This window comes from Helianthus annuus, chromosome 14 (assembly GCF_002127325.2).
Source record: "Helianthus annuus cultivar XRQ/B chromosome 14, HanXRQr2.0-SUNRISE, whole genome shotgun sequence".
Lineage (NCBI taxonomy): Eukaryota > Viridiplantae > Streptophyta > Magnoliopsida > Asterales > Asteraceae > Helianthus > Helianthus annuus.
Window position 1 is genome coordinate 131,483,929 of NC_035446.2, and position 15,438 is coordinate 131,499,366.

The 15,438-nt window shown below is 38.4% G+C and overlaps 1 protein-coding gene across 1 annotated transcript; it reads left to right on the forward strand.

Annotated features, from left to right (window-relative positions):
- The first annotated feature begins 9,567 nt into the window (after positions 1 to 9,567).
- On the forward strand, positions 9,568 to 10,629 carry LOC110907403 (cyclin-K-like). Its single transcript, XM_022152392.1, has one exon. It carries the CDS (start codon positions 9,568 to 9,570, stop codon positions 10,627 to 10,629), a length of 1,062 nt encoding a protein of 353 aa, XP_022008084.1.
- Positions 10,630 to 15,438: the final 4,809 nt, after the last annotated feature.

Consider the following 15,438-nt stretch of genomic DNA (forward strand, 5'->3'; position numbering starts at 1 on the left):
AGAGAAAGTCCAATGTTTAAAAAAAATAAAAAAAACTAAAAATAAGTTGAAATTGTTTAGGCTTTAACCACCAGTTCGATACTCATGTATACGCAGAGGTGATCCAAAGCTTAAACGAAACACCAAAGAAAATAAAGCAGAACGTTTAAGCAATAACATCCAGGTCGATACTCACGTATACGCAGAGGATGTCCAATGCTTAAACAAAATAAAGAAATAAAACAAGTTTAAGTCTTTGCAAAAGAAATACACAATCACAGTGTCATTTTCAGCAAAGTTGTGGAAGCTCACAAACTTAACCAGTTTTTATGCTTTTTGGCGTTCAGCGATTACTGAGCAGGTACACAATCAAGAAGGCAAAACTAAGTACTATGCTTTCAATCATGTTTCCCACTAGAATTAGGCTTTTTCTTTATGTTTGTATCGTTATCGCAAATCTACTAGTCTAGCTGAGCCTATCGTCACATCCTTAATGAGATCGTTTATCACTTTTGGCATTACATTTCTTTAGCATGCTGTGATAGTCCACTGATTTACTATCATTTCCTCTTGTATCAACAAAAACTCATTTTTGAATTTTTCAATGTTTTTGACTTTTTCAAATTTTCTATTTTTTTCTAAATTTTTACTCCCCCTAAAATCAAAATATGTTTCAATTTTTGATTTTCTGTGAAAATTTGAAACCACTTGTACAAACTTGACAACTTGATGAGAATCGCTTCAATTCTCCATCCTCTTTGCTTAAACAATCAGAACTCCCCCTCACAACAAACTATTTTCCCATTGTGATTTCAAAACACTTAAGTTTGTTTTAATCGAAATGGTTTTTCCAGAAAATTTAGTTTGTTTACCAATACTTGTAGGTTCGGGGTCACTTCATCACTTTGTTTTCACCAAACACATGAAAAATTTATCATTTACCAGTTTCAAAATTCAACACCACTTGTAGAAAATCAAATACAAATTAATGTCCTTGATTAACCACTTGTAAATCGAAATATCACAGTTACCAACCTGTGAATTTCTCAAGAAAGATGCCGATTCATGTTCCACACTTACCAACCTGGGAACTCCAGCAAGTCAGGTTTTTCTATTTAAACAGATTCACCCAAGCCTGACTGTCCTTGGGTGATTTTAAATTCTTGTTCAACAATGGTGGAAAATTTGCATAATCCATTGTTAGACCAGAATTCTCATTATTTACCTCAACACATGGCTCTTCTGGCTTTACCATACCAGATTCATCGCCTGACCATGGCTCTTTTGACTTTAATGAGTCAAGATCATTGCTAACAACTGGCTCCTTTGTTTCCGGGGAAACAAATTCATCACCAGGAAGTGAAAACTTCACTTTCTTTGTTTTGTTAATCTTTTGATTAACAACTTTATCTTTCTTCAGAATCCCTTTTTCTTCTGTCCTCAGATTTCTATCTGATGAATCTGTTTTGCTAGACTTATCATTCTTTGTGAAGCAAGACGATTTATCAGAACTGCTGTTTGGTTTTCCTGATGTACCCGAGGACAAAATCCTTTCCAGATACTCTCTTGCTTTCTTTCTCTTCTTCCTCAGCTTGTCTTTCTGCCCTTGAGAAAGCTTAACTTTCTTTTCTTGAAATTTCTGTTCTTGCACTTTTGGTTCTTGAACTTTCTGTTCTTTGGGCTTGACACTGACTGATTTCTTTGCCATTTTCTGAGATTCAGCCCTCGATCTCCACTTTGATCTCATTGGGTAATCTCTGGCAATGTGGCCTAAGATATTGCAATTAAAGCATCTCCTCGGCTCAAAACTCCAACTCTGGTAGTTAACAGCAATGTGTCCTTGAACACCACAAGTGTAACACATTCTGTTATCGTACCATTTACCACTTTCACACCAAACACTCAGATCATAGCATTGTCTGGCTTTGTGGTAGTCATCACTTCTCCTTACTGGATTTGGCTTTGAAGCACTGTGGTCAAACCTGCACCACTCATCACCAACTGTTTCTAAGTTTTCATTTTTCAGTTTTTGTGATTTTTGATTGCGATTGGATGATTGATCTGATGAAATTTTTTGAACAATTTTCTTATTTTTCATTTTTTTCTTTGAATCTGCATTCTTTTCCAAAGGTTTCTGCTTTGAACATTCACCTTTTTCTGTAGAATGCAAATTCGTTTTCTGAAACTTTTCTTTTAATTTCAAAAACAATTTCTTTTTCTCAATTTTTTCATTTTCATCATCAGATTTCTAATCGCAATCTTCAATTTTGACTTTGTCAAAATTTGTGACATTGTCACTTATTGAAACAGAATTGATCGGTTTTGGACAAGGATGACTCAAAAACTCTGATGAAGTCACAAAACCTTTCAATTTCTTTTCAAGCTCATCAATTTTGGCTCTTGAATTCTCAGCTTCATTTTCAAGCTGAGATATTCTTTCAAAATGAGACTTGATTGACTTTTCATTTTCAATCTTAATGTTTTCAAGAACAAATTTTTCATTATCCAAAACTTTTAACTGTTCTTGAAATTTTGTTTCATTTGCTTTCAAGTTTTTGTTTTCAAGCTTTATCCAGAAATCCTCATTTTCTGAAGATTTCTTTTTGCTTTCATACACCTTTTCTTTCTCTTTCAAAGCTTTGTTTTCTAATGTCAAACTGTTCAAATTACTTAACAGTTTAACATTCTCAGATTTTAGCTTCTCATAAGTTCCCTGCAACATAAGAATCTGTTTATCATCAGTTTGCTTTTCTCCCTTCAACTTCTTGACTTCCAATGTCAAACTTTCAGCATCCTTCAAGAGTTTGCCATTTTTAGTCTCAAGTTTATCACATTTAGAGCACACCGATTCAGAACTTGAGGATTCAACCTTCACAGATTCTTCATTCTTTGAAACTTCCTTTGTTCTTGTCTTGAATGATCCTGCACAAAATATTTTAACAAAATCAAGAGGATTCACATTCTCATCAATATAACAACCCCTCTTGTTATCGTATTTCATAACATATTTTGCCCTAACACATTCAACAATCCTTTTGTTCATTTCATCAATCACATCTAAACTCATATCCACTAGATGTGTTTCCAATTCCCTCATCAAATATTTCTTTTTCTTTCCATTTTCAAACTCATGAGTTTTAAGTTTGCTGATGAATCCTTTTAGACGTAATTTTGAAAAATTTGAATCCTTTCTTAAATTTTTATAACATTCACTCCATTCAATAGGTAATGCATTTGCAAACTTTGTTATTTTTTCAGCATCTGATAAGAAAATCTCATGATCTTTTAGGTAACCTAGTAAAACATTATATCGGTTTACTAGATCATCCAATGTTTCATTTTTCAAGCACCCAAAATATTTAAATCTTTTTACCCAACCATCCTTGTTCACATTTCTATAACTCTCATCTATAAATCCTCAATTCCAGTCATTAAATCTCTCAAAATAATAGTTTTCTTGTTCATCAAACATCATTGCCATTTTTCAAACAGTCCCGACAAAATTTCACACAAAACAATCTTTCAGGCGAAATAAGTGTTTTTCAAGCGGAATACCCTTTGAAGCGGAATCACACCTCTGAGCAGAATAATTGATTTAGCTTGAATACGTTTCAAGCGGAATTAATACGATTGTTTCAAGCGGGATCAGACAAACTCAAGCGAAACCAGGTGATTTTCAAGCGGAATCACCTATTTCGCTTGAAATCACTTCACTTTTCGAGCGGAATCAAAATTCTTCAAGTGAAATATCTTATTTCGCTTGAAATTACCAAGACTTTTCAAGCGGAATCACAAAGCCTCGTTCAAGCGGAATCAGGTTTTAGGTCAATTTCTATCTGTTTTAGGCCGAATTTTGATCTCAAACACTCTAGGGTTTGTTAAAGTACTATTTTACACAATATATCAAAAATTCAGATCATTTTAACCGTGAAAAACTTGATTAATTGTGAAAAGAAGGTGTAGAAATCAGAATTTTCCAGCGAAAACGAGCTAAACGGTAAGAACTCTTCCTCCTGAGCTCTGATACCACTTGTAGGATCGTGAAACGACCTAACGAGTCGATCAGAAGAGTGCTCAGACAGAATCAGAGGCAGAATTCATTGATTCTGTCTTTGTTTAGCTTGATTTCATTATTAACTGTCTCTTGTATTGATCAGAATGCGATTACAGACTCGGAGACACCTCGACAGCACCTCAGCGTCGGAAACATGAACTGAACAACTGCTTCAGATTCCGCTCAGACTGTACTATATATAGGTAGTCTGATTCCGCTTGAACATGATTGTTCATTTCAAGCGGAATAACAAGAAACAATTCGAGCGGAATCGTATAATACATTTCGAGTGGAATCAGAATAACATGTGATTTCGCTTGAACATGACCTAGTGTCATTTCAAGCAGAATCACTCCTAATTCTCACTTTTTCGATTTCCGTGCACTATACAATCAGTTCTAATTTAAGACTCGAACGAAGATGAAGTCGACAGACAACTGCACTAACATTCAGGAAAGTCACGGCCTTAGAAAACTAAATGAATTAAAGGCAAATGGGATAAACACATGTTGATTTTCTAAACAAGCTTTCTAGTGTTTAGCGACTTTGTATGATTCCGCCTTCAACACTACCTGGCCCGCAACAAACTGATTATCCCTAAGCCCAACAAGAGGGGACACTCTTGTAAGATCCACACAAGCGTGTTTTCTCCCTGCCAACCCAAGCACAAGATAAAAAACGCTCCAGCAAATCATCCACATCCTTATCTTCTTTACCCCTCACCCAACCATCCACATCCAGGCTCCAGCCATGTTTGTAGAGACCCACCCACACCCCCCACCACCATCTTCAACCTTCACCAAAAACACCAATTTCCGATTAACGTTGGTTCAGATTAGAAGCTAATGTGGGGTGTAAACGTTTCGTGGCGATTAATCGATGCCATCACAACCCACATCCATCTGTGATACGCTTGCACCAACTCCCCTGCCTGTCTGTATGCCACTTTCTTTCCTCCCATAATTGTCAGCATCATAGTGGTTTCCCATATCCATATCAACATCCAAATTTTCAACCGATTGAACATCACTATGAATACTAACAGAAGGTTTATCAGTGGAACCTGGATTGGCAGCCGCAAAAACTGCAGAATCTGTTGAAAATGACAATCCATTACCTGCTTTAGCAACATAAAGGCCTTCAAACAACTTGCTTTCATCAGTGATACTCTTGCACCAACTCCCCAAGGCCGTAACAAAGTTAGAACTCTCTACTTGGTGTGCCGATTGATGCGATTCAGAAGGTTCACTATTCTGATCTTGAACAAAATCATCTAAGTTCAAGTTAACAACAACCTTTGGCGTGGGATGATTCGTTGCAGGTATGGAGGTGTTACTGGTTAGCCAAACCGGAGGTGTAGCAGGTCTAGTGTAAATTTCGGGGCTTTTGTCGGTGTAAATTCCGGCGAGCAGGTTCGGCCGGCGACCTGTCACTGACTCCCGGTCATCGTCTTCACATGGTTTCCCCATCATCATCTTCATATCAGCAGGTTCGGTAGGTGCCCTTGGATTAGTGTTTATGTTTTTTGTGAGACTACAATCGGATAACGATACAAATATCCGATTATTTTCCCCGTCATCATCTTCGCCGTCGGAGAATTCCAACACCGTCATCATCATCGCCGCCACATGTTACCAGAGTGAGTAGTGACCACCATTGTAACACCACGTAAAAACGTGTCCAATTATGTATAGACACGTGTCCTAAACTCTAAATATGTGAAAGATTGAGTTTGAGGGATTAAAGTTGACAAACATTGAAAATATGTAAGCGAAGGGACTAAAGTGTCAACATGCCAAACTTGTGCCTTTGAATGATCATACGTAAAGAAAATATTCTTGAATGGGTGTTTGATTGGATATAAGAATCCATTTGTGAAAATAATTGGAAGATTATAAAACTACAAGGGTTAAACGTGTCAATATGTCAATTCTGACCTCTGAGTGACCTTTTAACGAAACCGAGGCTACGAAATATTCAAATACACTCCCAAGAATAAGTGATAAAAGTTTCACGTGGTTTCAAGATCGTTAAGCATGTTTTTAAAACTTTGGGCTATAAGTGTCAACTTGACGAAACTTGCATTCATAAGGATATTTAACGAACCGAGCCTAACGAAGTTAGCTTATTCATCCATGAGCTTCAACAAACTAACTTCAAGGGCCCTACATGTCAACAATGAAGTTAAAAAGGGTTAAAAACGATCAGGGACTAAATCTGCCAAGTAACAAACTTGTTTTACCAGTTTCCAGGGTCCAGGCTGGCCGCGTAAGTCCTTAAGGACTCTTACGCGGGCCGCGTGAGACTGCCAGTTCAGTAACAAGCTGACAGGTGCGGATTTTGACTGTTTCACCGCCTTAACCTCAAAGATATCGATTTCTAGGAGCTATAAGTCGGTTTATAAATCATGTAGGACACCTGGAGTGATCCTAGGATGTCCCATTACACCTGGAAGTGATCTATGATCTTGCAATTGGCTATATAAAGGGACTTGTTCTTATGTTCATAAGCACATTTGCAAACAACTTCAATGGACCTGCATCTGGAGCTTTCAAACACTAGGAGAAGAATTTGAAGTGCAGAAAAGACAGCTAGGACCTTTAGTAAGCTTCTAATTACTTGTTTAGTTGTTTTAATTAGCTTAATTACTCTAAAGTCAAACTTATCGTAAATTAAGTACATATGGACCAGCCACTGATCAAATTGAAAGTGGTTATGGGACCATATTAAGGTAGGTGACTAACCCCTAAAAGGGCACCTCCTAATTGTCTCGTTTGACTAGTCAATTGTCGGGTAGTCAAACTGGACAGAATATTTGAAAATGATTAAAATTAATAAACCGGAGGTTCTAAATTATATTTTAACATTCTAATGACTTGGTAATTAATATTAAAACATGTTTTATCAGTCCTAACCCGGCAATTAATAGTCTAAGGTCAGTTTATAACCGAAAGTCGCAAAAGCTTGACTTTTTCTTTGACTTTCAGTTCTGACCCGTTCAAGCTTAATTCTCCCATGTTTTAAGCTTCCATTAGGACCACATTACTCATTAGTATAACCCTCAGAAGTTATATTGCATGTTGCCTAATGATTTGAATTATATGCACTTGATCGTAATTATGCGTAATAATGCCATAAACGCCCTTTTAACATACAACTGAGCTTTTTAGCAACGTGAATGGACTAACACCTTTGCTACTGATATTTAGACATGTTCCGAAAATTTGACATCAGTTTGAGGTTTAGAATAGGAGTTATGCTCAATAGCGTAATTAAGGAGCTTTTTATTATTTAAATGGCGTAATTAGCATAAAGCCTATCTAAACCCGATTTTTGATACCAAACTTTTTACCTACTGATGTAAAATAATATTTTGGAATTTTTGAAGATTTTTATTTATTTTTAGGCTGAGCATAACATAGGATTATAGCTTAAATTCGGTAATTGTCGGTTTTAACCTTTTTGTGCATAAAATGAGTTTTACATAACATTTTAATGCCAAACCTTTTTCTACTGATCCTATAAGATAATTAAAGTATTTTGAACTTTATAAACTGATCAAAACCTCAGATTTCCTATTTTAACCCAAATATCCCTTAAAACCGATTTTTAAGCGTTTTAAGCACCTAGTATGGGTCAAAACTATTTTTGGCATATAAAACTTATTACCCACTGATGTTTTAAGTTAATTTATATAATTATACAGTAAGCCAAAGTTTTTAAACTCAGAAGTCTATTTTGACCTTTAGAGCCTATGTAAAATTACCAAAATGCCCATACGGTGCATAGATTAGTTATATAAGATAAACTTCACATATATAAAATACCCTACTGTTATAACTCAAAAAAATACATATTTTTGTTAATTAGATCAGACCTGAAACTTAGTTTATTATTTAAACTCTTTTATGGGCATTGAAATTACCAAAATGCCCTCATGGGACTTATTTTGGTTTAAACTACTTTTTGGGCATATATGTTAACATCTTACTGATGTATTAACATATTTTGAGCATAATAACAATTAAGACCTGTATATAATTCAATTGGTTACCCGTTATACGTTTATGCGTTCGGATCGGTTTACGTGACTAGTTTACGTAAAATAGCCGAAACGGGCTTAACCTTATCATTAAATTCTTAATTTCCAGAATGTATTTAGTTTACCCATATTATACAAGTATCCAAGCTTTTCGGGTCTAAATCACATTCTATTCCGGTCTCCGCTTAATCTAGCGTTTAGAACCGTAAGGTTTCCTTCTAGCTAGCTGGTCTAAGTACTTGACTTAATTAAAGACCCGTTAGCATCCTAATAGGTTAATAAAACTTCTATACAGTAAGCTTCCGGTAGAAGGTGCCTTCAAAAAGCTTTAGGAATTTTACTGCAAGCATCAGGTAAATACTTTTAACTTATTTTCCCTTATACGGGCTTGGGATATGGTATTATAATAATACCACCTGGTCGGGTATGAAATCATTTAATCGGATTGTGATTAATAAATTTACATAACCCGTCTTAATCTGTTTTGTTTGATAACATAAGCATTGGGGGTTAAATCGACCGTGTCCTGGATATCCTCGGCTCATTTCATTTGAAAATGGCCACGACCTATGCACGGGGTGTAGGCATACACCTGACAGATGCAAATGCTAAATAATATATATAAACCCTCATGTTGGGGATAACTCCTTTGTAGGTTCTATAAGTGGTGAGTCGGTTAATCACGACCTGCTTCCAACCAGCCCCAATTGTATGACAAACATATAAATCAGTATACAAGATTATCTTTAAATAATTGTCCCAAGTTATAAATGATTTGTGCCATGTGCACTTAAATCAATTTTCATAAATGTTTTCAAAAAGAGTCAGTTAAATTGTATTTACCAGTGTAAACTGACGTATTTTCTTAAAGACTGATTGACAGGTACCTCTCGTAATAGGCTGGAGCTATACGGTGTCAATAGAGGATCTTGCAAATCCATAAGATACCTTAAGTTTGTTGTTTTTGTTTCTTTGTACATTTATGATCCGCCTGTGGATCTTATTACATTCCAATCTGTATATTCATAAACTCGAACACTTAAACAATATGGTTTGTAATAGTTTATTCACCAAGCCTTCCGCTGTGCTATAATATTCTGTGTATTGACAATGATGATATCAACTACGTCACGATACTCCCCGCCGGGCCCACCGGTAATATGTGGAAATATCAGGGTGTGATAAGTTGGTATCAGAGCCAACATTGAGCGAATTAAACACTAACCTTTTATGTTTAATCTCAATGACACAATAAGCACATTCCTTAGACTCTCGAGTCTTAGCAAATGACCTAGGATTTATTCTTAACTTTCCTTTGCTGTTTATAATTTATTTTGTTTTGATTTCTTGTTTTGACAGGAAGTTCATCAAAAATGCCTCAAAGAGTTAGGGGAAGAGGCAAGGGTCCCATGCGAGGGGGACCATCAGCAGCAGGACCATCTCACCGACCCACTTCGTCTGCGTCCCTTTCCAACTCTGACTCTCACGATCTATGGGGTCACTCCTTTCCAGCTCTTCATCTTCTTTCCATCCATCTTTTGGGCCGCTTATCCCAGACGAGCCCCAACACTCGCACCACTCTCATCAATCCCATCACTCTCACGAATCGTACCAATCATACCATTCGTTGCATTCCCATTCGTTTCACCATTCGGATTCTATCTACTCGCCGGCGCAATTCAACCCGAATGATTATGTTAACGACTTGCTTGGCTACAACCCTTTGGGCCCTGAGGACCACTTTTCTCAGGAAATGGAAATGGACGACGACCTAGATCCGGAGATGCAGACTGGAACAACGGGCCACCCAATAAGCATAACAAGTGGATCTCCATTTCAGGGATCACCATACCGTGGGCCCAATTCGTTTCAAGAGAGGATGGCCAATTATGATTTGTATTTTACTCCCTCATACCATAGCTCTCCAGCTCAACCTCCTTTGATTGAGCCTCAGCTTCAAGCAGTTTCACCTCCACCACTTCCTGTTGAGGAGCCGCCTCAACAACCACCGCAGCGACCTCCCGAGCCTCCTAGGCGAAGGAGGAATGTGCGCATGTCAGTACGAGGAGGACCTCGTTTTAGTTCTTCTCAGGGTTCGAGTTCTTACCCTCCTATCCCAGAGGACCCCCAAATGGGTGGGCCCTCGAACGCGGCACCGGAGATCGATTCTCCGCCAGTTTCTTATGCACCACCTCAGCTGCCTATGGGTTTCGACAACCCTATCCCGACTTACCCAGGTTCCTCCGGGTATAACCCTTTTGAAAATCCATCGGGATATCCATCGGATTGTGGGACTCATGACCCGTATCTTACAGCTGCGGAATATCATCATCTTTACCCTTCTTCTTACCCTCCAGTTTATCCAACTGGATACCCAGTGCAGGGTTATCAATACCCGCCTTACCAGCAACCTCCTCCTCCCCAGCAGCAGCAGCAAACTCAGGAAATCCTGGAGAGGTTAGATAGGGTTGAGCATGAGGCCAGAAAAACCAAGAAGGAGCATGGTAGCTTTATGAAGGGCCTTGCAAACCTTCTTAAAGGCAAGAAGAAATAGGAAATTGTTTAATTTTTCTTGTATTGTTTTTAATCAAGTCCCTGTGAGGACATTATTTTATTTTCTGTACTAAAGTCCCTACGTGGACTTATTTCCTATTTCAGTAAGCCCCTGCATGGGCAGTTTGTTCTTTCTAAGACCCGTTTAGGGCACTTGTACTCGTTTCATGTTTAATGAAGTCTATCTTTGGTTTTTAAATATATATTTTATTACATCATGTTATATCTTTTCAATTTATAATTGATCTGCCAAAGAAATTCTTAGAGGTATAACCTAGCCAAAATATTAACTGGCCATGATGGTACAACCTTTTTAAGATAGTAAAGCTCTGTTAACATCTGAAAACATGTTAACATTCCTAGCTGTGCGGTACGAGAAGCCACACAAGCTTCCAAAATGTGCTTGGATTATCCAAGTCAATTATATATAGCCTAAATGATCAATGCGAATCATGGCTAATAAACATCAATATGATGTATACACCCAAAACATCCATGTCAGATGTGTGCTTATAAGCAAAGGTGTGATAATGACAATGATAGTTTTTTTTAAACTTCTTGTCAAAAGGGCAATGAACTTTGTTCGACCCTTAAAAGATCACTATTTCAAGAGATCACTGGTTATATCTTAAATCGTCCCCGTGACAAGCTTTCTAAGCTATTTAAATGTCCTTCGAGACGAGCCTAATGTTAAATAAAATGTCCTTTACGACATTGACAGTTGTGAAAATTTTATTTCCCCTGTCTAATAAATATAAAGAATATTATATTCTAGTGATTATTTACTTATTACTTAAAATGGTCTAAATGGTTTAATAATACCATGACCATCTAGTCATCAATGCGATGATCTAATGTGTGATTTAAATATATTATTTATGTTTGATGGAGTATTCAGAAATGGCTGGCTCGGATGAAGCAAACAGTCATCCTGCAGAAGGCAACCAGGATTAATATCACTGGTGCCGAACTGCAAGCAATGATCACCGTAGCAGTTTCTCTGGCGGTAGATGCTAAGTTTAAAGAGCCGAGTGTTGTTCGGTCTCAAACTCATTCAAGAATCCATTCTCAACCACATACCCATAAGAAAAGTGAGTCTCAGCACTCATCCAATTAGGGTAGTGAACCCAAGAGGCAGATAGTCCTTGAGCCGACTCCTAGGTACTCCAAGGGTTGTACCTACAAGTACTTTGTCTCCTGTAAGCCGAGGGATTTTACAGGAGAAAAAGGAGCGATTGATTGTATGAAATGGTTGGACGAGATGGAGACTGTGATAGACATCAGTGGATGTGCTAAAGAGGATATAGTGAAGTTTGTATCACAATCCTTCAAGGGCGATGCCCTCATGTGGTGGAAAGCAATAGTGCAGGCCACCGGGAAGGTTCATTTGTATAATCTCTCTTGGGAGAAGTTTGTTGACTTGGTTAAGGACACCTATTGCCCTCAGCATGAAGTCGAGCGTATAGAGACTGATTTCCTCACCTTAGTGATGAAGGATCTGGATTGTAGATCCTATGTGACTAGCTTCAATTCTATGTTGAGGCTTGTGCCATATCTAGTCACTCCTGAGCCCAAACGCATTGCGCGTTTCATTGGTGGTTTGGCCCCTGAAGTAAAGGGGAATGTTAAAGCCTCTAAGCCAGCCACTTATAGATCTGTTGTGGATCTATCATTGTCCCTCACTTTGGATGTTGTGAGGTGTAGGGCGAAGAAGGCTACTGATGAAGGGAAACGGAAAAAGAAAGGATGACCAGTCTCCTCAATTGAACAAAAAGGGCAAGGGGAACTCTGGTTCCAAAAAGGGGCAGTCGAATGATAAGCCTAGGTGCAAGACATGTCATAAGAGGCACTTTGGGATGAGCAACCAGGATCCACAGGCCAAACCATGTGGGATTTGCAAGAAGAAGGGGCACAAGTCTGTTGAGTGCCGAAATATTAAGGATGCAACCTGTTATGGTTGCAATGAAAAGGGGTACATCAAAACCAATTGCCCCAAGAATGCAAATAAGCCCGAGGAGGCAAAGAAAACAAATGCAAGAGTTTTCCAGATGCAAGCAAGGGAAGCGGTGAACGACGAGAACGTCATAACAAGTACCTTCCTCATCAATAATAACTATGCTAGAGTCTTATTTGATTCCGGTGCTGATAAGTCTTTTGTAGGCCATAAGTTCTGTAAGATATTAAATTTGCCTATTAAGACTCTAGACATAAAATATGAGGTAGAGCTTGCCGATGGTACCTTAGAAACAGCTTCAACTCTTCTTGATGGATGTTCTATATCCATTAAGAATCATTCTATCCCGCTATCCCTCTTGCCAATGAAATTGGCTGGTTTTGATATAGTTTAAGGCATGGATTGGTTGTCGCATAACCAAGCCCAAATTGCCTGTGATAAAAAGCTAGTTATTATCAAAACCCATTCTGGCGAATCAGTCACTGTTCAAGGAGATACACAATATGGATTGCCTAGCAATGTGTATATTCTTAAAGTGTCTCAGTGTTTGAAGAGTGGATGTGTCATTTACATGGCACAAGTGACTGTGAATGATCCAAAGCCGAAAATTGAAGACATTCCAATCATCTCAGAGTATCCTGATGTTTTTCCTGATGAATTACCTGGATTACCTCCTGAGAGGCAAGTAGAGTTCAGGATAGACATTCTTCCAGGATCTGCACCTATTGCACGAGCTCCTTATCATTTAGCGCCTACAGAAATGAAAGAGCTCAGAACTCAATTGGAAGACTTATTGGATAAAGGTTTCATTCAACCTAGCTCTTCGCCTTGGGGAGCTCCAATTTTATTTGTAAAAAAGAAAGACGGATCAATGCGCTTATGCATTGATTACCGTGAACTGAATAAGGTAACGATCAAGAATCGTTATCCTTTACCCAGGATCGATGATTTATTTGATCAGCTTCAAGGGGCGAGTTATTTCTCAAAGATTGATTTGAGATCTGGGTATCATCAACTTAATGTGAGAACTGAAGATGTACCGAAGACAGCATTCAGAACGAGGTACGGACATTTTGAGTTCTTAGTGATGCCTTTTGGGCTCACTAATGCGCCTGCAGCATTCATGGACCTCATGGATAGAGTCTGCAAACCATACCTAGATAAGTTTGTCATTGTCTTTATAGATGACATACTTATTTACTCTCGTAGTCAAGTTGAGCACGAAAAGCACCTTCGGTGTATCTTAGGATTGCTTCGGCAGGAGAAATTGTATGCTAAATTCTCCAAATGCGAGTTCTGGCTTCGTGAAGTCCAATTTCTTGGACACGTTGTTAGTGAGCGTGGTATCCAAGTTGATCCCGCCAAAATAGAAGCCATTATGAATTGGGAAGCACCAAAGACACCTACAGAAATACGCAGCTTTCTGGGTTTAGCTGGATATTATAGAAGATTCATTGAGAACTTCTCAAGAATAGTTGCACCATTAACTTCCCTGACCCGTAAGAATGTGAAATTTGACTGGGGTCCAAAGCAACAGGAATCCTTTGAGATTCTAAACCAAAGATTGAGCAATGCTCCGGTATTATCTTTACCAGAAGGAGTAGAAGATTTTGTTGTATACTGTGATGCTTCACGCACCGGCATGGGGTGTGTACTTATGCAGCGAGGCAAGGTGATCGCCTATGCATCACGACAACTAAAAGTGCATGAAAAGAATTACACCACCCATGATTTAGAATTGGGTGTCGTTGTATTCGCACTAAAGTTGTGGAGACATTATTTGTATGGAACAAAATGTGTGATCTACTCGGATCACAAAAGTCTCCAACACCTGTTCAACCAGAAAGAGCTCAATATGAGACAACGCCGTTGGATGGAAACTCTGAATGACTATGATTGCGAGATTCGCTAACATCCAAGTAAAGCGAACGTGGTCGCTGATGCTTTAAGCCGAAAGGAAAGAGTTAAACCAATCAGGATCAATGCTAAGAGCATTGAGTTGAAGAATAGTCTGAATGAAAGACTATTAGCTTCATAGAAAGATGCTAATTTGGAAGTTAACCTTCCAAATGAAAAGTTAGGTGTAACTGCTGAGCAGTTAACACCAGGGAAGGATGGAATCCTCATAATGAATGGAAGAATTTGGGTTCCTATTCAAGGGGGACTTCGAGATGTAATTCTCCAGGAAGCCCACAACTCCAAGTACTCAGTTCACCCTGGAGGTGACAAAATGTACCAAGATTTGAAGGCTAATTATTGGTGGATAGGTTTGAAGAAATCTATTGCCACACATGTAGCTAAGTGCCTGACATGTGCTCAGATTAAAGTTGAACATCAAAAGCCATCAGGTCTTCTACAACAGCCCGAACTCCCCACATGGAAGTGGGAAATGGTAACTATGGATTTTATAACCAAGTTACCTAAAACAAGGCATGGAAATGATACCATATGGGTAATAGTTGATAGGCTGACAAAGTCAGCACACTTCTTGCCCATCAAGGAGACTCATAGCTCCGACAAATTAGCCCAGTTGTATGTAGACAAGATTGTAGCTCTTCATGGCGTACCGGTGTCTATTATCTCGGATAGAGATACTAGATACTCCTCTCATTTTTTAAAAAGTTTCCAACAATCTTTGGGCACGCATTTGAATTTTAGTATTGCTTACCACCCTCAGACTGATGGACAGAGTGAGCGTACAATTCAAACTTTGGAAGACATGCACCGTGCATGTGTTATTGATTTAGGTGGTAGTTGGGATGACCACCTGCCATTAATTGAGTTCTCCTATAACAATAGCCACCATACTAGCATTCAGGCTGCACCTTTTGAGGCATTATGTGGTAGGAAATGTAG